The following is a 22729-nucleotide window of genomic DNA, read 5'->3' on the forward strand; positions in this document are numbered from 1 at the left end:
CCAGATCATCGGTCCAAAAGGATCTGGTTAACGAGCGGATTTTCGAACATGTGTGGATCTCTGTAGAGCGTCCACCCATACAAATGATGAGCTACGAGTATAGAGGGAATATCTTTACGCTGCGCTTTTCGTCGGCGAAATGTATTGATACCGTCAAACAGATCGTTAGAGGTATCCACGCTCCCTGGGAGGGCGCATAGCTCGACCTGATGAGAAAGATGGACATGCCCCAGCTCACAAAAGCAACGGTCTTCATCAAGGGATGGGGCAGTAAATTTGCGACGGAACGCATGTTGGCATTCTTAGTCAAGCAAAACCAAGTTTTGGTCGCAGAGTAGTGGGAAGTCTTCCAACGGGAGGAGAAGCAGGAAGAAACTCTCCTTGTGGTTGGCATTGATCAAGTCTCCGCGACGAGTTTGGTTAAGACTAGAGGCATGGCGCATTACTGGAGCAAGGCTGTCTTTTTCAAGATTGGGAAGACTAGGATAGGCAGAAATCATCATATTGAGACATCAGGCCGTGCAATGGCAGGAGACTAAATACCGCCCAATGAACAGGGGGCTGACGACGAGACAATCACCGCCTCTCTCAATATTGGAAAGACTAGGATAAGCAAGGTACTAATACTAACAATCCCATGGCAGCCGGTTGTAAGCACCGGATTGACCCGATGGAGTTCTTCATCGGCAAGGGCTGCCGCCTCAGTGTATAACACACTGCTACAACAACAACAACTAAAATATTAGGCAGTGCATTGAGAGACCCAACACAGCCTAACAAACAAGGACCCGACGACGGACCCATTACCGACTTTAAGATTCGGAAGACAAGGATAAGTAAAGATCCTTATACTAAAATATGAGGCAGTGCAGTGGCGGTAGACCCAATACAGCCTAACACACAAGGGCCCGACGATGGACCCATTACCGACTTCAAGATTCGGAAGACAAGGATAAGTAAAGATCCTTATACTAAAATATGAGGCAGTGCAGTGGCGAGAGACCCAACACAGTCTAACAAACAGGGACCCGATGGCGGACCTATCACCGACTTCAAGATTCGGAAGACTAGGATAAGTAAAGATCCTAATATTGAAACATTAGGCAGAGCAGCGACAGGATTCGCAATGCCGTCTAACGAACAGGGAGCCGATGATGGCACCATCACCTACTCCACAGAAGCCCATTTACTTAAGATTTGGAAGACTAAGATAGGCAATGATCCTCGTATTGAAACATCAGACAGTACAGGGAATGAAAACTCAATACAGCCTAACGAACAGGGACCCGACGATGGAACCACTTTATAAGATTCGGAAGATTGAGATAGGCAAAGAACCTAATACGATGACATCAGGCAGTGCAGTGGCAGGAAAGTCAAAGCAGTCTAAAGAACAGGGAGCAGACGATGAGATCATCTCCTACTTCCAAGATGCTCATCTACTGGAGGACTAATGATTGAGGTAATCCAGATAAACCTCCACCGGAGCGAGACTGCTACACACGCTCTAATGGAGAAAAATCAGCAAGGGCTAGATTCATATTATCCTAATTCAGGAGCTGTGGATGACCCGACTGAACCATATTAACAATTATTCTATGCTAACACTGGTATTCGCCCAAGAACCTGCGTCATTTGTAATAAAAATTTGAATTATATATTTCCCCCCAGAGTTGTCAATTTAGGATGCAACAGTGGTGAGGCAGGGAGACGATGGGGCATACCTGGCAACACTTTATCTGCCTTTCGACACTCCGATACCGCCACCCACGTCGGAGCTGCAACTGCTGGTGAGAAAAGCAAAACAGATAGGAAAGGAGGTACCAATAGGGTGCGATGTGGACTTTCACTACATTTCATCATATAGTATCAACATTATAAGCGGGGCCAAGCCTTGGCAGAGTTCTTGAAGACTAACACCGCTACCTTTGTTAATAGGATTAGGGAGGAGGTATTAGATTTGACGATATGTTCGGAAAATCTAATCCATAAGGTTCAGGATTGGAGGGTCTCCATGGAACACTCTTTTTCTGACCATCGCTGCATTAGGGTTGGAGTAGCACGGCCAACGCCTAATCCGATAAACTTCCGGAATAAGTTGAAAATCAACTGGACAACATTCGGAAGACTACTTAGAAGAAGACTTGGACAAGATAATTTGGATTGTGAAAGCAGAAGATATTGATGAAAATGTCAACAGGATTACGACTGCGCAAAGATAGTTGTCCTCTTCGGGAAAGAAAATCCGCCCAAGTAAAACCATGGATGATAGGGGAGATTCGCAATATTGGGAAAGAGGTCCGCAGACTTTTTAAAAGAGCCCGTAGTAAAAAAAAGAGGAAGTTTATTGGGATGTGTATTACACACGGCTCAAGGAATGCAATAAGATTACCAGGGTGTTTTGGCGGCGTCATTAAGCCGCCAAGATAAAAAAATTTTCTCTCAAAAATCCATGTCCAAACTGAAACTTTAATAGACGACATGGGAGTGAGAGCAGAGACAATGGAGGGCATGTTGAGGCTTGTAATGAAAACCCATTTTCCACACTATACGACAAGACTCACGGAGACACCGGAATCCTGGAATAATGATGTTGATCGAAGGTTTATAATTACGCAATTTATGGTGAAGGAAACCTTGAGGAGATTAAAACCATTTAAGTCACCCGACCTGATGGAATATTTCCGGCGTTATTACAGAAGGGGGCAGACTATCTGTCGCCCTACCCGGCCAATATTGTCATTGCCTAGGCCTTGCATATACTCCGAAATCCTGCCAGGATGCAAGGGTGTTATTTATACCCAAGCCCGGCAAAACAAGTTATGCGACACCAAAGGCCTACAGACCTATAAGCCTTACGTCCTTCCACTCAAAACCATGGAACGTATTGTGGATACGTTACACATGATACGTTAGGTTAGGTAGGAGTGGCAGTCCTTTAAGTCCATTGTGATACCACAGTAGCGACAGACCAAGGCTTCTGGCGGGAATCGAACCCACGACCCCTGCACTGGTAATCCAAGCGCGCTATCATGATAAACAGTAGGACATCCAGAGAACTGCTCAAATACAAATAGCATGCCTTTGTCAAGGGAAGAGACTGCCCTGCACGAGGTTGTGCATAAAAGAGAAGAATCATTCGAAGTCAAAACGTACACCCTGGCGATATGCATTGACCTCGAGGGGGCTTTTAACAATGTGCGGACCGACACACTGATCCTATCCTTAGACCAGTACCGGGAGGACCCGGTCCTTAGAGACTGGATAAACCACATTCTAATGAACAGGTGGATAAGTTGTGTGTCTCATGGCATAAATATAAGGGGGTAAGTGGCAAGGCACGCCACAGGGGCCATTTTATCGCCACTCCCATGGGTGACCATTATAAATGACCTAATACGTATGCTGACTGAGGAGGAATTTGAGCCCGTCTGCTACGAAGACGAAGTTATTATACTTCTAAGGGATAAGGATGCGAACCAGCTATGCAGAAGTGCCGAAAGGATCTTGCATATGGATTATGACTGGTTTAGACCCACAGGTCTCAATGTTAAATCAGAGAAGACTGAAATCTGCCTATTCACGAGGAAGATGAAGGTGGGCCAATTTAACGCACCACGTTTCTCAACAAAACGTATTCGATATCTGACAAGGTCAAATATTTAGGAGTGATCTTGGATAGGAAACTTTATTGAAAATGTCACATTCAGGAGCGTACCGAAAAGGATCACAGATGTTAAGCACTATGTAAACGGGCCGTATGCTCGAAATGGGGCCTGAATTCGAGGATAGTCCACTGGCTCTGCAGAAGGGTGATTAGACCAATACTTACTTACGCCTGATTAGTTTGATGGACTGCTGTGGAGAAAAAGTGCAACATATGGAGCATACAATAGTTTCAGAAAACATGTTGTTTTTGCATAGGCGGAGCGATGAGGACACGTCCACTAGGGCACTGGAGACTATTCTAGATATTCGACCTATTGACATACAGATTAAGTGTGAGACAGCCACTGCGGCTATGTGATTTAAGGCGATGGGAGAAGGGATTGAGGATCGGAGCAGCTCATACCATCGCGGTATTATCGAGGCGATGATAGAAAACCTGAAATGAAGGGAAGTGGTTTTCGATTGGATATTTGAGACGACACTTGAGGTCGATTGCGAGACACTGCTGCCAGAGGCAAAGTCTTGCACTAACGGAACCCTAGTATTCTCGTCTGGAAGATCATATTACACGGATGGATCAAAGCTAGAGAACAGAGTGGGCCTGGGGGTCTACATTGAGAACACAGGGACTGAGATCTGTTTTAGACTGCCTGACCATAATACGGTCCTGCAGGCGGAGATGCGGGTGATCACGGAATGCGTGAGGTGTGGTGCTAACGGGAGGACGTCGAGTGTGCACATCTTTACAGACAGTAATTGGCCATTGGAGCAATAACAATCAGGACATTAAGGTCACAAACAGTCTTGGAGTGTAAGAAGGAGATTAACGCCTTCTTTGAGGATGGGCACAATCCGCATCGTTTGGGTGCCGAGCTATAACGGAGTAAGGGGGAATGAAAGGGCAGACGATTTGACGGTGAAGCCCAGAGTACTGCCGTCAATAAACTTGGTTAACCCGAAACCTTTCGGGTCGACGCAGTCTGAGTTACGGGCGTGGGCGACGAACGCTGTTAGGTCTGTAAAGCTTTAGATATCATAACGGGACACCTAGCACTACGAGCTCACTTATGCAAAATCGGTGCGGCAAGTGATAGCAGTGATAGTATGTGTAGGCCATGTGAAGAAGATGATGAGACGTTGTAGCCATTCCTATATCATTGCCCGACTTTCGCGGCTAAAAGACACCAGTACTAAGGTGGGGATACAATATCAGATATGATCCAATATTGGGGTGTGGTATATAAAACAATGAAGGATTTTGTAAGTTGCACGGAATTCCTAACTTTACATTTTCTTTTTTGTGGTTACTTTTTAGATTTAAGAGTGCACAACAGGTCGATTACTGGTTTAGGTGTATGTCCATAGTTGCATGGGGCGGATTTATATCCGCACCCTCTTTTTCAACCTAACCTAATGAAAAATTTCCTATTTTGTATTACATATTGCACTTTTATGTTGACATATCTTATTAAAATGTCACTTAAACGCCTTTACAATATGTTCTCTTTACAAACGAATTGGTTAAGATGTTCTAACAACTTTTTTCAATAAAGACTTAATCAATACTTTTTGTGACCAAAAAATTTAAAATATCCACTTTTTCACATTTTTTGATTTTGAAACTGTACAACTTTTAACTGAATTATGAATTATTTTGATTCATAATGCAGCAAAATTATTGTAAATTGTCACCAATCCAAATCATGCATCAAAATATAAATCGAACCACAAATACATTCGTAAATTGCATACTACGTGACCAGTATCGGCTTAAATTTCGAAAATAAAAATTAATAGTGGAAACTCCCAAAAACCAGTGGGGATTTTTTATTCCCCATGCAGACTTTTTGTAGTGATTTTCGAGCACTATCCAGCAGAAACTGGATCATAATGAAAGATTTGGCAGCTCGAACAATTTTTCTGAATGCTTAGGTGATCAATTTTAGGGTCCTGGAAAGGGGCCTCCGGACTACCTAAGGCCTTAAAATTCTTAACATGATCTCGATAACACCAGAGCTCTAACTATTTTAAATTTCAAACAGTTATCTCTATCCGTTCTCAAATGGCATACTTTTTACTATTTGTTTTTCGATTCTAATCCACCAGCTATCGCTTAGCAACGTGAGAAAACTCTTTTCGCTCACTTAATGGTGGTGACAATTGTAAGGTATTCAGCCGTGTATGACTTCTTTACACAATGGTGTCGCTCTGCGTCACGCCACTTGGACTGGGAAATAAATGAAGGTCCCTTGTTCGTGGGCAAATTTGTAATCAGTGTGTCTTTGACCTGGATATTCCATAAAAATTTGTTCATATATAGTGAAAAGATCCAACATATGGAAATCGCCATTCATTTTGATGATTATAGGTCCTATTCCAATAACAAACTCATGTTCGAGCCATGCACTTATGGGATCTCAGGTTTATATTTGTGAGTGAAAGGTAAGCTTAATATTAAAGCCATACCAATCTTTGGAAACTATTAAAAATATTATATACAATGATACAATTATAATATTTGTGTTTATTACTATGCTCAAGAAGCATCTTCTTCCTGGTTCATTTATGTATATTTCTAAAATTTTATTACCTCAGCTTATCCATGGAAATATAAACCGAATTAAGTCATCCCAAAGGGCTTTGACCTTTTTCAATTTAAACATTCCAAGTCACATTGAAATCACCATAAACCTTAAGCAAACCAAGATTAATGAGTTCTTTGCTCTGCTTCAAGAGCCAAACAAGAACTCGGAAATTGCTCTAACCATTGCTCTCATCATGGAAGTTACAGAAAATACACAAATCATTTTTGAAGACAATCCTTAGATTTACGTGACTAAACTAATTTTTTAAAAATGCAAAATGAACGGAGCTCTCTATTTCTACAACGGCAGAGACTGACGTAATAGAGCCAAAACCACTTTTTCATCTAGATTCAGCGTCTCTTTTTTTGAATTGATAAGCGAGCAAACATAATAAAAATGCCACCATCCTTTAAGATAAAACAAAATAACTGCAAAAAAAAAAACAGCTACACATGCGGTTACGTCTACGTTGATACAGACATTTTTTGTTGAAAAGAAACATAAAATTTTATTATAAATCTTAAATTAAGTGAAACGCCAGCAAGTCGCACCGCACCGCCAATAACCTTCGTACGCGTCATGGGTCAATCTCCTGTAATAAAAATTTAATTTCGTTTTGTTTTCTTTGGTTAAATCGCTGCCGACTTCCATGTAAAACCGCAGACACAGCTGCGGACGTCTATGTAGCCAGGAAGGCTTGTCTTTTTATTGTGCTCCATATTTTATTGATTTTATAGTAGTGTACTTCTTAAATTGTACATTTTAATGCATTGAAGTACAGTTTTAATTAGGTGCTACCGAAATTTAAAACATATCAATAATATCAATTATACCATTATATTGGTAAGAAACAAGATTTTGAATTGAGGAATTGCTTTTAACTTGTGATTGTTGGAAATTTTTCAATTTTGTTATGAAAGTTGATGCTTGATGACAATTGATAATTTCGCTTGATTGTACCCATAAATCATTGTTTTTTTTGTAAAATTTAATCACAATGTTTTATTTTTTTTTGGACAGATCTCCATGAAAGTTTTTTGCATTTTATTGGGTTGCCTAAAAAGTAATTGCGGATTTTTTAAAAGAAAGTAAATGCATTTTTAATAAAACTTAAAATGAACTTTAATCAAATATACTTTTTTTACACTTTTTTTCTAAAGCAAGCTAAAAGTTACAGCTGATAACTGACAGAAGAAAGAATGCAATTACAGAGTCACAAGCTGTGAAAAAATTTGTCAACGCCGATTATATGAAAAATCCGCAATTACTTTTTGGGCAACCCAATATTTAACAATATCTGACCCGGGCCCGCTCCACTGCGCCTTCTTTAACTTTATATGGAACAAAAGTTTCCTTGGAATATTTATTTTCGAAGATGTTTTAGAGAAATACCATGCTTACTTGACTAAGAGTTTAACAATATAAGTGCCTTTATCTGAATCCCATATGATCTTTATTGGTCTACTAATTTAAGTTTGGATGTAAGGTGTACTCCATTCTTAAAATATTGTACTTCATTTCAGCCCGTCTACTCATAATTTCTGATTTAGTGGTGTTTTCGGGGGAGGTGGTCCCCAGATACTTTGCCCTGAAAAAATATCAGCATCGTTATCTTCTCTCAAATACCATTTATTTAAACCCCATTGGCTTAAGAGGAGTTTACAGGAGGAGGCGTCCCTCAAACACATGGCCCCAAAATAAGTTATCAAATTCGTTTTCTCCAATACCTTTCAATTGAGCCACATATTGGCATGGTCGAAAAATTTTTCCCTTTGGGGGTGTTTTGGGAAGGGGGTGATATCCTACATTTGGATATCAAATTCGTATTCTACTTCCAAATACCTTTATTTGAGCTCCATATTGCGATGGCCAGTAAAAAATTGCTGTTTGTGGGGTATTTTGGGAAAGGGGTAGACCCCCAGAAAATTGGTCCCGAAAATGGGTATCAATTCTTGCTCTACCCCCAATACCTTTCATTTAAGCTCCACATTGACATGGTCGGTAAATATGCCCGATTAAGGGGTGTTTTGAGGATTGGGGTGGTCCCCCCAACACTAGTCCCGGAAAATATACCAGCAACGTGCTCTATTCTCATATATCTATATATCATTTATTTGAACCCCATATTGCTATTGCCCTCAAAATTGGATATCAAATTCGTTTTCTAATCTCATTTAAACTCCTAATTGCAAAAGTCAGCAAATATGTCCGGTTTGGGGTATTGGCCCTAAAAGCTATGAATATTTAGCTCCACTCTCTTAGGACCCAAATTGTCTTGGTGAGGAAATACGTCCTATTTGGGGGTTGTTATGGTGGTGGGACGTCCGCTAGACAGTTGGCCCCTAATGTTGATATTAAATACGTGGTCTACTCCCACATACCTTTAATTTGAGCCCCATATTTCCATAGTTGGCAAAAATTACCGGCTTGGGGGGTGTTTTGGGGGGTGGGCGGCCACTCAGTGAGTTGGCCTTAAAAATATATATCGTACTTGTGTTCCACTTTAAAAACTCTCTTATTTGAGCCTCATATTGCAATAGTCAGAAAATACTTACTATTTGGGTGGTGTTGTGGGGGTGGCGTGGTCCATAGACACTTTTCCCGAATATTGATATCAAAGTCGTGCTTTACTCTCAAAGACCTTTCATTTGAGCCCCATATTGCTATGGTCGTAAATTTGTCCCCTTTGGGGGATGGTTTTGGTGAGAGGCGGCCCCCCAAACACTTGGTCGCATATTTGAATATCAGATTCGTATTCTACTCGCAAATAACTTTTATTTAAGCCCCCTATTCCCATGGTCAGTAAATATGGCCAGGTTGGGGGGTGTTTTGGGGAAGGGGTGGACCCCCAGAAACGTGGTCCCACATTTGGATATCAGATTCGTATTCTACTCGCAAATACCTTTCATTTAAGTCCGATATTGCCTTGGTTGGTAAATATGTCCGATCTTCAAGATCTGGCGTTTCTGAAAATTAGGGTAAGGGGGAGGGTCCGCGATTCAATTTTAAGCTCAATGATAAGGGACCTCCTTTTTATAGCCGAGTCCAAACCGCTCTGCGGCACCTCTTTAGGGAGACGACAAATGCCTCCAGCATTAGAAGGGGATAACCACCGCTGAAAAAAATTTTCTGAAGTTCCCCTGCCATAATTCGAACGCAGGCGTTCAGCGTCATAGGCGGACATGTTAACATCTGCGCTACGGTGCCCTCGATTGCTAGGTCATGGTCCAAATGTCTATAAAAAAGCGATTTTGTTCAAAATGTGGCCCAATGGAATTGCAGGTTTTCATAGTTATTTGTTCAGAAGATCTAGTGAAGTTTTTCATATTTGCATCTTTATTGCCATACTTTGGGCTTGACATCCCCAAAGACAGACAGATCACTTCGAACTTACCAAAGTCACTCAAGTGTTCCAGTTGGTCAGCACTACGCTTGTATATCACATGATGTGATTCTTCCGGCTGGGGACTCAATTCATGTGGCAATGGCTTTATCACCATATCATGACCAATGCTACCCTCCTGCAAAAAACGCAAAAAAGATAAAGGCAAAATGTTATTATTAATGCAAACATGAATGGAGCAATTAAATTTAAAATGCTACAGATTAAGTTATAAAAATGTCACGAATTTAGACGTTCAGCACCAAGCGCAGCAGGTGTTGTGGTAGAGATTAAAAAAAAAGAATGGAAAAATCGACTCCAAGGCATTTTTGTTATACTAAAATAGATTAGAAACTAAAGACTATAGCTTAACATACTCTATGTATGTGAGTGTGTTTAAAGGTATTCAAGATTACAAATTGATGCTCCGAATATTTAATTTGGGCTAATATTTATTGCCATTATTATTACGATTTCTTAGCAAAAATTATAAATACCATATTTACATTATAAATTATGAAATGCGTGCTAACAAGATAAAAAAAACTGTTTGCATTCATAATTCTGCGATTCATTTGTCCAAAATTGTATTGTGTTATCACTTTCATGAATTAAACATGATTAAGCATTTTTGTTTGAATTTTTGATTTTATTTTTCTATTGTTTGCTGGTGTTTGGTGTGGTTTTTTTAACCATTTTGAAGAGGAAAAAGATTTGCAATGAGAAAGTGTTTGAAATGGGAAAATAGCGGAAGTACATTTTCCTTTATAGTTTAAAAAGAAATATATTTGAGAGATAAAAATTATGAAAAGATTTTATCCTACAATTCACATTGATTTCAAATGAATTAAAAATCTTTTTTGAAAGGAAATGCCATTGCATTGATTTGCTGAGAAAAAGTTTGCACAGGTTGTACATCAAGTTTTATACTTCCTTGTTTGCAATTAAAAAAAGAAACAATGCCCACAGGCCCTTCGGTGGGCATTATTTGGCGAACGAAAAAACAAAATATTGATGAGGACTTTACTTTTATAAAAAAGTGAGCCGAAGGCCAAATCGATTTGTCTCCAGGTTTTCTACTCCGTTAAACTAAAAAAGTTTTCAATAAGAGGTGTTTTTATGGTATTCAAAGAAAAATGAAATTTTTTGAGATAAATGATCATATGTTTATTATGTCAAAGTTATGACGTTAATGAAAAAGAACATCAACCTAATGGCCACAAGACCAGGCTTACGGGACCATACCAACTCTTGTTGGAAAACCCTATATTATACTCATAAAGGTCAAGCTGTTTAACTTTTCATTTAATTGTAATCATGCGCCTACCAAACATAATGGGATGTGTTTGATTAGGTTTGGCTGAAAAGAGAGTGGGGTGTTAGTCCGACCCAAGGACAATACACCGTCCCATCCTATAAGGGAGAATATTTTTTTTTTGCAAATTGAGAAACACATACTCTCCATTTTTCCCTATTTCGCTTAATGGAAATAGGAAATATTATGACGATCGGTTAACGATAACACGTGCCACAACCGCGTCCAAAGTTGGATGTTGTGCTTTCTAAGGATCTAGTTGAGTATTTTAGGTCCTAGCATGAAAATGGTAAACTAAGTATACATTTATATGAAATTTATTACAAACCCACAAACTGGACCCTGCACCACTACTATGGCTGGGATAAAGTGTTTGGTTCGACTCAGAAATTCCTGCTGATTCAGCTTAGCCATGTCCGTCTGTCCGCATATCCCCTGTGTCCGTCTGTCGTTTTTATGTAACTAAGATAGATATCGCATTTGTTATCCAATCATCACGAAAATTTGGACATATCCCTTTTTTAGCCCAAAGACAAATGCTATCAAGTTTGGTAAAAATCGGTTCAGTTTTAGATACAGCTCCCATATATAATTCGCCCGATTTACACTTAAAAAGCCGTATAAACAACAATTTTCGGCGGATTTGCAATGGAATGGAAGTTTGTTCTGGAATGTTGTATTGCCCATCTGAAAGGCTCTGCCAATTTTTATCAAAATCGGTTCAGATTTGGATATAGTTTCGTCCATTGTAATACCAAAGGAACAAGAGAAAGAAGATGCCCTCTGGTTCCTATGGCAGAACCATCTGAAAGGCTCTGTCAATTGTTATCAAAATCGGTTCAGATTTGGATATATTGGGTTGCCCAAAAAGTAATTGGGGATTTTTCATATAGTCGGCGTTGACAAATTTTTTCACAGCTTGTGACTCTGTAATTGAATTCTTTCTTCTGTCAGTTATCAGCTGTTACTTTTAGCTTGCTTTAGAAAAAAAGTGTAAAAAAGAATATTTGATTAAAGTTCATTCTAAGTTTTATTAAAAATGCATTTACTTTCTTTTAAAAAATCCGCAATTACTTTTTGGGCAACCCAATAGTTTCGCCTATTGTAATTCCACAGGAACAAAAGAAGAAGGATGCCTTCTGGTTCCTATGACAGAACCATCCAGATTGTTTTAAAAAGCCCAACAAGTTGTTCACATCAGCTTAAATGAGAACCAAACCTAAACCCCCTTCTACCTGCCAGTGCAATACACACACACACAACAAAAGTTCTATAGTCTCTACTTCCTCGCAGCTTCTGCAGAATTCGTTATTTTCAACCTGTCTGTAGTCTGCCAGCATGTTTTCCGATTAGACAGTGACCTGTCATGACGAACACAATGCCTGAGACTTCTGTTCTAGCCAGCGACAGCAAACAAAGCGGTAGACCTCTTCAAGTCTAGTTTAGGCCATATCACAACCCCCCCCTTTGTGGCCATCTGTCATTCGTAGACCTTCGGGACTAATCCTGAAGACTTAGCTAATGCAAATTTGCCATGAACATTCCATTAAGGAACATGGGCAAACTTCTTACATATCACAGATTGCTGTCCGATTCAAGGTTAAGCTCAACGATAAGAGGATGCTTTTTAAAGCCAAGTCCGAACTGCGTGGCGCAGTGTGACACCTCTTTAGGGAGAAGTTTTTACATGACATAGTACCTCACAAATGTCGGTATTAGGAGGGGATAACCACACCTGAAATTGCCCATGAACATTCCATTAAGGAACACGGGCATACTTTTTACATATCGCTAATTGCTTTCCGATTCAAGATTAAGCTCAACACTAAGGGGCTGCTTTCCGATTCAAGATTAAGCTCAACACTAAGGGGCTGCTTTTTATAGTCAAGTCCGAACTGCGTGGCGCAGTGTGACACCCCTTAAGGGAGAAGTTTTTACATTGCATAGTAACTCACAAATGTCGGCATTAGGAGGGGATAACTACAGCTGAAATTGTTGCCTGACGTTCTCGCCAGGCGGACATGCTATTTTGTGTGCTACAGCAACCTCCAGGTGAGGTTCGCTAAAGGTATATCTACAAATTTCAATTCCCCTCTAATGTGTAAGCTGGTTCTTAGTCCCGCTAGTTCGTCAGCTCTACAATTCCCTGTCACATATGTGGCCCGGTCGCAGCAACTTTACTTGCCACAATGTCCAGAGGCATAAGGTGTAGCCTTAAATTTTGTGCATCATATGGTGTCATTCTCAGTCCTGCCGGTTGAGTTTTGAACAGTAAATAGACTTTTGAAGCACCGTCCACCAGACCACAACACCATATAGCATTATAGGTCTGACAACTGCAGTATATACCCAGTGCATAACCCGCTGTTAAAAACCCCAACTCTCTTGCAGGTGTATAGGGTAAGATTTGCCTTTCTTGCCCTTTCCAAAATGTTGGATTTAAAGTTGAATTTCCTGTCCAGTATAACAACCAGGTATTTCGCGCTTTCAGTAAATGGAACATTCTCTCCATCCAAGGAGAAAGGTGTCACTGTGTGTAACTTTTATCTCTTATTGAAAAGAAACAACCTCCGTTCTAGACGAATTTACTTCTAGACCACTTTCGGCAGCCCACTCCGCTGTCGTACGTAAGGCTTCCTGAAGTATATCTCTGAGAGTGTTTGGAAACCTTCCCCTACTCGCAATAACTACATCATCAGCATACGCAACCACTTTTACACCTTTTTCTTCCAGAGACAATAATATGGTATATTATTAATGGCCATATTCCAAAGTAGAGGAGACAGTACGCCTCCTTAAGGAGTGTCGTTGTTATATTATTTAAAGCACCCTCAATGTCAAGAAATCCTACAATTTTGTATTCCTTGGCAGCGAGAGAGTCTTCCATGCAGGCGATTAGGTCTAAAGGGCTGTTTCAGTAGACTTGCCTTTACTATATGCATTTTGTTGCCGAGACAGGCGATTTCCAAGAATCTTTGCCCTCATATACGTTTTTATGAACATATCTAGAGTCTTCAGCATAAAGGATGACAGACTAATAAGAAAATCGTTCGCCTTCGTTTCCTGCTTTCCGAATGAAAATTACCTTTGTGTGCCTTCATCCCATAAATGTGTAGAACATGCTGTTGGGAGTTTCCTGGGAAATATGTATCGACGAGTTGTTTTAGTGTTTCCTCACTGGACACTGTCCATACATTCTCTGACTTCTGAATGTATCCTACCGTAATAGGCTTCGAAGTTAGGATTTTTCTTAGCCGAGAGGTTTCTGATGTATCCTCCACTGGGCTGCATAGTTCTACCCAAGTTTGTTCTGTGCCTTTTTCAGTTCGTTCGCGTTTTAGTAGGGCAAGCTGAAGGAGCTATCCTTTACCACAAACGAAGTTCCTTAGAGTTGTATCATAAACGACACGCGGTTTAAACCCCCCAACTTTTGTCAATATTCCTCTAGGGATGTATAGGGCAAAAGTTGTCTTTCTCACCCTTTTCGAAATTTTGGATTTTTTTTCCGTTCCAGCTAAATAACCAGAAATGCTGTGTTTTCAGTGAATAAAACAATCTCTCCTACATGAGTCGCCATGGGTATTTTGTATCTACTGCTGGAAAGAACAACTTTCATCTTAGCCACAGTAAGGCCCAGATAGCTTTTCAATGGATAGAATTAGCCACTCGGAACTTCATACAGCTTTTTGATTCACGATTCAACTTTCTGAGCCCCCAACTGTTTCAATTTTATCCAATTGTTCTGAAATTTGGAGTCCACCGTAGTGCAGAGGTCATACAAAATTTTCAGCGGTGGTTATACCCTCCTAATGCTGGCGGCAGACAAATCGGATAATAGTTGCGTCCTCTGAATTCTCAAGAAGTTTAATCGAGGTATCGGTTTATATGGAAGCTATGTCAGGTTATAGATCGATTTGGACCATACTCCATTTTCTTCTATATTACACTCAAATATACCTCTGCACAAAATTTTAGAGCTCCATGTTAACTCTAAATGTTTTTGTCCAATGAATACACTAAGAGGCAATACTGTTCGCCATTCGGACTCGGCTATAAAAGGAGGCACCTTGTCATTACGCTTAAACTTGAATCGGGCAGCACTCCGTAATGTGTAATGGGCAAATTTACAATTGGTCTGAAATTTGGCACAATCACACTTTAATCGGTTCAGAAAGGTCTAGAAATAGATGATCGTGTCTTTAAATTGATCTTTTAAAACTTTAGAATTCTCCCTTTTCCAACCCATTTCGCTGAAACTTAATATGTGAAGTAATTATGTGACCTACATTACTTATATTAAGTAGGTGTGTACATAGATATGGGTAAAATATTTTGCTTATGGCCTCCAATATCCACATCAAGTTAGGCCCAGATAGTCTCATAGCCAACATATAAACCGATACAACAATCCCCCGATTTGATTTCATGAGCCCCTAAAGTCCATAAATATTTCTGCAATTCCACGGTTTTACTTCATGATCTCGATTTGATTTCTTGAGCCCCTAAAGTCCATGAATATTTCTCCAATTCCACGATTTTATTCCAAGATATCTTAGAATCCTGGTTTATTCGTTAATTAGCTTTCTTCTTCTAAATATTCCACATATAAACTGAAATTCTCCACCTATTTTAGTTCAGATCTTACATTGAATTGTTTGAAACATTCAAGTTATTCTCAATTGACTTATTTACATGTTAAAAGCCTTTTACATAGCTCAGGTGAACCCTTGCATTCTTTGCCAACATTTTTTTTGTATTATTATGTTCAGGGTGCAAGTGTGGCACCTTCTATTCACTGCAAACCTCACGCCCATTATTATGTCATGCCACATTTGCAGATTTACACGTTTTTTTTACATTTGTTTTCTTATAAATTTGGTGACAATCTAACAAGGCCCAGCACGATATCAGAAAGGCGGAAAATAATACCATTGCAAGAAATAAATGACTGTAGATATTTTATATGTCCAGCTTTGTTAGCACCATAACTCTCCTAAATATGGTTTCATGGTTTTTTTTATAGATGAAATATTTTTTTCGGGAGTTTATGACTGGCCTCTGTACAGTTACATTTTCGTTGTTACACAGTCGATGCTACTGCAATTGCATGTTGATGTTTGTCAACCCTGTGTTACTTTTCATTTAGTTAAGTTTCAGGTGAACACTCTTTGGGAGTTGGTGTTATAAATTACTTTTCAAACTTACGAGTGTTGCATTTCTTTCCAGTTTAACACTTAATCGTAGCACAAGTTGAAAAATATCTCCTAGGGTGTTGTAAGTTTTGACAGTTCCATATATTTAAGCAATAATGATCATTTCTAGCTATTGTTGCTTAAGTTAATTTTTGTTTTTAATGATCGCCGAATGAAATAGAAATCTAACAAACCTACTAAATGTTGTTTTTTACGTTTTGTTGAATGAAAGGTGTAAATTAATGAACATAACATTGAGAGAAGACATCATTAAATTCAATAGCTGCTATGAATACATACATTTTAAGGGGTTTTACTATAATAGAAATTGACTTTTCCTAATTTAAAGATTTGAGCCATATTGATTGATAAGCTTTCATTGGGATTTGATGGCAGTTTCAAATAGATAAAAACTGATATTAATTTAAAATTAGTTAAGCTTGTTATGAAATAGCTTTTACAAGCTGTGCGTAATGGGAATGGTTTAACTCTCAAAGACTTGGGTAACAAATTTTTTGACAGGCATATTGATAGAATAAGTTAAGAAATTAGGAAATATTGGAAAACCAATGTAAGTAGTATCATGACCAAGGAAATCTAAAAACTCATAACAAAATGTTCAAAAAAGTTGTTACAGATAGGAGAAATGTCAAATTCTCATTCTCATGTTATTTAATTACCATTTTGAGTTTCAAAGTCTATTCCTTTCCTTTGTCTATGGTAATATGAGATAAATAGATGGTGCACAATGCTTTGTAATTTGTTCTTAAAACCCTAAAACCATCTTAAATCTTGCAAATTTTAGGCCTACATTTGTATATGTATAGGATGCCGAAGATTCTATCCTCCATAACTACTACAGTAAGGAACTGATGTCAGTCAATGTATGGTGAAGAAACCCTTGAACTACTAATATATATACGAGGGTTGCTTTTTATATATTGGGATTAGAGAACACTAAAACAAATATTAATCATCGAAAATGGCTTTATTGTATTTTCTAAATATTCCCCATATAGATCTATACACAGTTGCATGCGTTTGAACCAATTGTCGAAGCACTTTTGTCACTCTGATTGGGGTATCTCCAAAACATGCAATCTGAAAGCATCAATCGCTTCTTGAGGTGTCGAAAAGCGTTGACCTCTCATTTTATTTCTTGCGTATGCGAATAAAAATAAGTCGTATGGTGCCAAGTCAGGACTATACGGCGGATGACTCATCAAATCGATGTTTTAAGTGCTCAAAAATACATTTGTTTAAAATTTTTGGAGCATTTCTTTCGAACAATCAACACGAGCCTTCTTTTGAGCGATTGAGAAATTGTGTGGGATCCAACGCGAACAAATTTTTCATGCAATTTTGAATGTATGCTAGTCCCACTAATCTCTAAGGTTGTCTCAATTTCGCGATAGGTCACATGACGATCTTGTAATATCAGTTGGCGCACAGAATCAATGTTTTTTGGAACAACAACTGATTTTGAACGACCATCACGAAATTTGTTTTGGAGTGGACTACGATCTCGGTTGAATTCACCACACCATTGATAAACACTGGTCCTTGATGGAGCTTCATAGCCAAAAATGGAATTAAGGTCATCGATGTACTATTGTTGAGTTAATCCAAGTCGAAAGTTGTAAAAAATAATCGCACAAAAATGTTAACGATTTAATTCCATTTTTTGGGCGAGATGAGTCTTTTCAGTTACTGTAAACAACACAAATAGCGGCCGTATGTCAAAACGTTCTGAGTACGTATAACCTCAACAATGTCAAGCTTTACGACAGAGCTATCAATTGGCAGTTTTCAGCACAAGGGTTGTCCAATCCCGAAATATAAAAGGCAACCCTTGCACATTTCCTGCTAAATTCTTCCAAAAAACCAGGTGGCACCGAAAAATGGTTGCCACCGATATGGGTTCATCGATGAATGTTCAGGAAATTATGTCTGAGTTAAGAATTCTTTGGGCGATGAAAAGTTTTGACTTCTTCAAATAGCCAGGACCTGATAGTGTATCATCAGTCACACTACCAACGCTGTCCGATAGACTGGCGGCTTGAATTAGAGTAATATACGCCGCTTGCAACAGCATGTTATATACATATATCTGAGGAATGAAGGGACACAAAGGGGACTTTCACGCAAAAAGCAGGAAAACCGTATCACACAAAATCAAATCCTTTGGGCTAAAAGCTCTAGATAGATGTAATACATATCTTTCCAGAAGGAGGATAGTAGAGAATTTTCCATTTACTGAAAGCGCAAAATACGTGGGAGTTTTGCGAGATAGAAAAGTGAACTTTATATCTAACATTTTGGAGAGGTTGAAAAAGGCAATTCTTGCCCTATACAACTGCAAGAGGGCTATTGACCGCGTGTCATGCATTGGCTGAATACTTCAGTTGTCAGACGAATAATGCTATATGGTGTTGTGGTCTGGTGGATGTTGCTTTGAAAATGCACCTACTGGCATATACTCTGCCGGGTCCAAAGAATGGTTTGCTTGTGCATCATAGCCGCATTGAGGACGATATCATCTGATGCACTTAATGCCGGACCAAAGCACAGTCGTCAATGAACTTGTTTAACCCAAAGTCTTTCGGTCGACCTCAGTCCGAGTTAAGGGCGTGTGCCACGAACGCCCACTATAAAACAGAGTGAACAACGAAAATTTAGTAGGGGTAATATGGGACTAAATTGATTGGTGCTCGGGTGTAGAATGAAAATTTGGTTTCTTAATATAAAACCATGTGTGGGTGGCGGCTTCACCCTAGGTTAGCTTCGGTTAGATAATAGTGGCAGTCCTTTACAGTTTATAAGACTAATAACTACCTTGCACATTCCAGGATAACTGAAGTCTTTAGACATGTTGTAGCGACTTGGATTTGCCTCAAGGTGTGCGCCAGCAAGGAATGCTATATGGTGTTGTGGTCTGGTGGACGGCGCTTTAAAAGTCCACTTATTGCCGGATCGAAAGTATGTCTTGATTGTGCATCACAGGCGCACTGAGGACGACACCTTTTGCCTCTGAGCATTGTGGCTAGACAAATTGCCGCGATCACTGCCTTTGGGGTGTACTCTGAAGAACTAGAACTGATCATATCGAGAACATTGCCGACCATTGTAGTGTGTATGAAGGGGAGATCCTTGTAATTAGGAAAGTTGTGCAATGGCTAGATATAATATCATAACGACGATTGGCGTAAATATCTTCTCAGACAGCCAGGTAGTCACTAAATCTGTAGAGAACGTATTTCTGAATTTAAAAACCACCCTCGACTGTCACTGATCTGTCAACGAGATAGTTCAGCAGTTCAAAATTCACCTGCTCTGGTTGCCGCAATGATATCCCAGGGAATTGCAAAGCCGACGAGCTTGCGAGACTAAGAACTACCCTACACATTCCAGGGATACTGGAATCTGTGCGTATGCCTCTAGCGACATGAAAGCTATGTTTTTAGGACCAGGTCCGAAGGACAACGAATGATAGATGGCACAAAGAGGGGGCTGTGAGCATTTCAAAACTATTTGACCTAATCTAGACTTGATATGGTCACTGTCTAATCAGAAGCTGTGAGGACATCGGATTAGAAGAGACTATAGAACACCTTTTGTGTGTGTGTCCCGCACTAGCAGTCTGAAGGAGTTTCACTTTAGGTTCTCATTTATTTGTGAATCTGTCTGATTTAGCGGATGTGAACATTCGCAAATTATTGGGTTTTTTAAAGCGATCTGGATGGTTCAACGGTAGGAACTAGAAAGGATCTTCCTTCTTCTGTTCCTGTGATATAACAATGGACGAAAACGTCTAAGTGAGTCTGATGGCAGACTGCCACTTAAACCTAACCTGCTATACCTTAGCTCAAAAGACAAAAGGCCCACCTTCGTCTTCCTAGTGAACAGGTATATTTCAGTCTTCTCTGGGTTAACATTGAGACCTCTGGGTCTAGCCCAGACATATGCCATATGCAAGACCCTTTCGGCACTTCGGGATAGCTCGTTCGGATCCTTACCTCTTAGAAGTATTAAAACATCGTCTGCGTAGCAGATTTCATCTTCCTTCCCCTGTCAGCAGCCATAATAGGTCATTTATGGTGGTCACCCATAGAAGTGGCCATAAAATGCTCCCTGTGGCGCGCCTTGTGCCATTTTCCAACATTTACTTTAAAATGTATTTAATATGAATTCCCATATAAAACATTTCAAAGCCTTTTTTATACTCGAAATCATGGATTATAATACTCGTCTTGTATAATTTAAATTGCATTTGCAGCATAATATTAGAAACGTTATTGCTAATGGCCTATATTCGCATGCACATTACCCCTAATGCATATCTAATTGCCATTTACGCAATTTCAATTACCATTGCCGCTTCATCCAACTCCAAAAGCACAAAATATTTTCAAGGTCATGTGATAAACTCTAACATATGTATGTTAAGTACATATTGAAGTGCAAGCTACATGATGTATGGTTTCAATACTAAAATGGATTTTTAATGGAATGACATATTCAAAAAGACTTCTTGTAATAATTTCGTGGAATACATGTAGCTGCTTCTGATTGATTTTAGCTTATGGATTGGTCAATACAAATATCGCATAACAATGGAACCTAAAAGATAATCTCATGAATACCTAAGCGAAAGTTTCACAAAATGTGAGACAAAAATAGAATTTTGAAATAATACAAAAACATTTAGGTTATTTAGGTTAGTTAATGCTTGGCCATGAAATATTATGAAGGTCTATTTTTAAGGTTTTGAATAATTGAATTTTCTAAACATCAACAATAAGCGGCATAATCTTTTCAAATTAGCATTTTATATGAATATCTATTATTATTATTATTATTTATTTTATATATCTTTCCAGATTACCACCAACAACTATGGAAGACCTTTTCACAAAAAAAAAAAATTAACAGAAAGACATTAAATTCTAAATGATAACCACAAATCATTTAAGAATCCACCATCAACAACACCACATGTGAGTAATTACCTATCGCATTTCATTGTTAAATAGTGGAAACCACACATTAAGAACATTGATATATTCATCTGTTTGGTATATACTATTGTAGCAAACGTGTCATCTATTTCTCATGGCCCTGAAGAAGATTAAGAACTTGTCTTTAGATTAATACAAAACACGTGATTGTTAGCCAATGTGGTTTGAGATGGTTATCTTGTTGGCAACTTCATGGTAGTAAGTTGTTAGTTTGTTTTTTTGTGTGTGTATTTTTTTTTTCTCTTGAGCTTAAATGTTAAATTTATTTTTCTTGTGGTCACTAAGTCTTCTATCAAAGTGTTTTAATTTAAGAATAAATTCTTTATTTTAAATGATTGCATTTCATAGTGCGCACTCACGTTGTCCCATAGCAGTGTGGGTTGGTTGTCAATGACGATTGTCTCTATTAGAAGTAGTTTTTGAAAAGTTTGTTTTCACACGCCAATTTCTTAGTTTATTGAAATGTTAAGGCAATATAACAAGTCACCAGTAAACAAACAAATATTTTAAGTAGCAAAGTGCTTCAACTTCTTGATTGACAATATTTGTATGGCTGACCGGATATAGAACAATATCTGGATGTAATATATCACACAAATTTAAATGATTGAAATATGTCATTGAGAAAAATGTGCTCCTTAGCCCTCTATGTACTGTGTTAAATAAATACTGAATAAAAGGAGGCGAAAAATTACTTATAGCGTGGAGAAATGCTTTAAGTTAGTCCGAAACGAATCTTATGAATCATTGAGCATTGATTGCTTTTGTACCTTAGGAACAGGGCTGCGGAGTCGAGCAATTTTCCCCGGAGTCGGAGTCGAGTGCTCGACTCTGCAGCCCTGCTTCAGACAAATTTTCCACAATCCCATGGCAGCCGGTTGTACGTGGACGGTTGTACGGATTGACCAAATGGAGTCCTTCAGTCTACGTCCCTTTTTTTATCATGTGAGAGGTGCATCCCGGTGTGCGTTCTCCTCATGCCTCTGATGCATTCCGGTGTGCGTTCTCCTCATGCTCACCTCTGCAGCCCTGCTTCGGACAAATTTTCCAAAATCCCATGGCAGCCGGTTGTACGTGGACGGTTGTACGGATTGACTAAATGGAGTCCTTCAGTCTACGTCCCTTTTTTATCATGTGAAAGGTGCATTCCGGTGTGCGTTCTCCTCATGCCTCTGGTCCGTGCCAGTATCGAAAAGAACGGCCCTTGTTAGGTTTGCCAGAACCGCCTCCATCATCGGTCGGTATTGGTGAGATGTAACCGATGCATGGAGTTGGTGCATTTCCGATCTTGTTCTTGCCTTACTTCACTTCGGGAGTATAAAAATGCAAATTTTGCCCATGAACATACCACTAAGGATCAGGGGCAAACTTCTCACATATCAATGAGTGCAGTCCGATTCAAGTTTTAAGGTCAATGATAAGGGGCCTCCTTTTTATAGCCGAGTCCGAACGGAGTGCCGCAGTGCGACACCTCTTTGGAGAGAAGTTTTACATTAGGAGGGGAAAACCACCGCTGAAAATTTTTTTCTGATTCTTTTCTTTCGGGAGTATAGTCGAACTGAAAATGT

The 22729-nt window shown here is 39.2% G+C and overlaps 1 protein-coding gene and 1 long non-coding RNA gene across 2 annotated transcripts in view; one reads left to right on the forward strand and one right to left on the reverse strand.

Annotated features, from left to right (window-relative positions):
* Nucleotides 1-22729, reverse strand: part of LOC106080863 (A disintegrin and metalloproteinase with thrombospondin motifs like) — a 323287-nt gene that overhangs the window by 49043 nt on the left and 251515 nt on the right. Inside the window, exon 4 of the mRNA XM_059368892.1 lies at nucleotides 9649-9775. Coding sequence (XP_059224875.1) covers nucleotides 9649-9775 — 127 coding nt within the window. The remainder of the gene's footprint in view (nucleotides 1-9648; nucleotides 9776-22729) is intronic.
* LOC131997675 (uncharacterized) overlaps nucleotides 1-22729 on the forward strand; it is a 123912-nt gene that overhangs the window by 25441 nt on the left and 75742 nt on the right. The window contains exon 2 of the long non-coding RNA XR_009398336.1: nucleotides 21024-21140. This is a non-coding gene — a long non-coding RNA (uncharacterized LOC131997675). The remainder of the gene's footprint in view (nucleotides 1-21023; nucleotides 21141-22729) is intronic.

Source organism: Stomoxys calcitrans, chromosome 5, assembly GCF_963082655.1.
Source record: "Stomoxys calcitrans chromosome 5, idStoCalc2.1, whole genome shotgun sequence".
In the NCBI taxonomy this organism is placed as follows: domain Eukaryota; kingdom Metazoa; phylum Arthropoda; class Insecta; order Diptera; family Muscidae; genus Stomoxys; species Stomoxys calcitrans.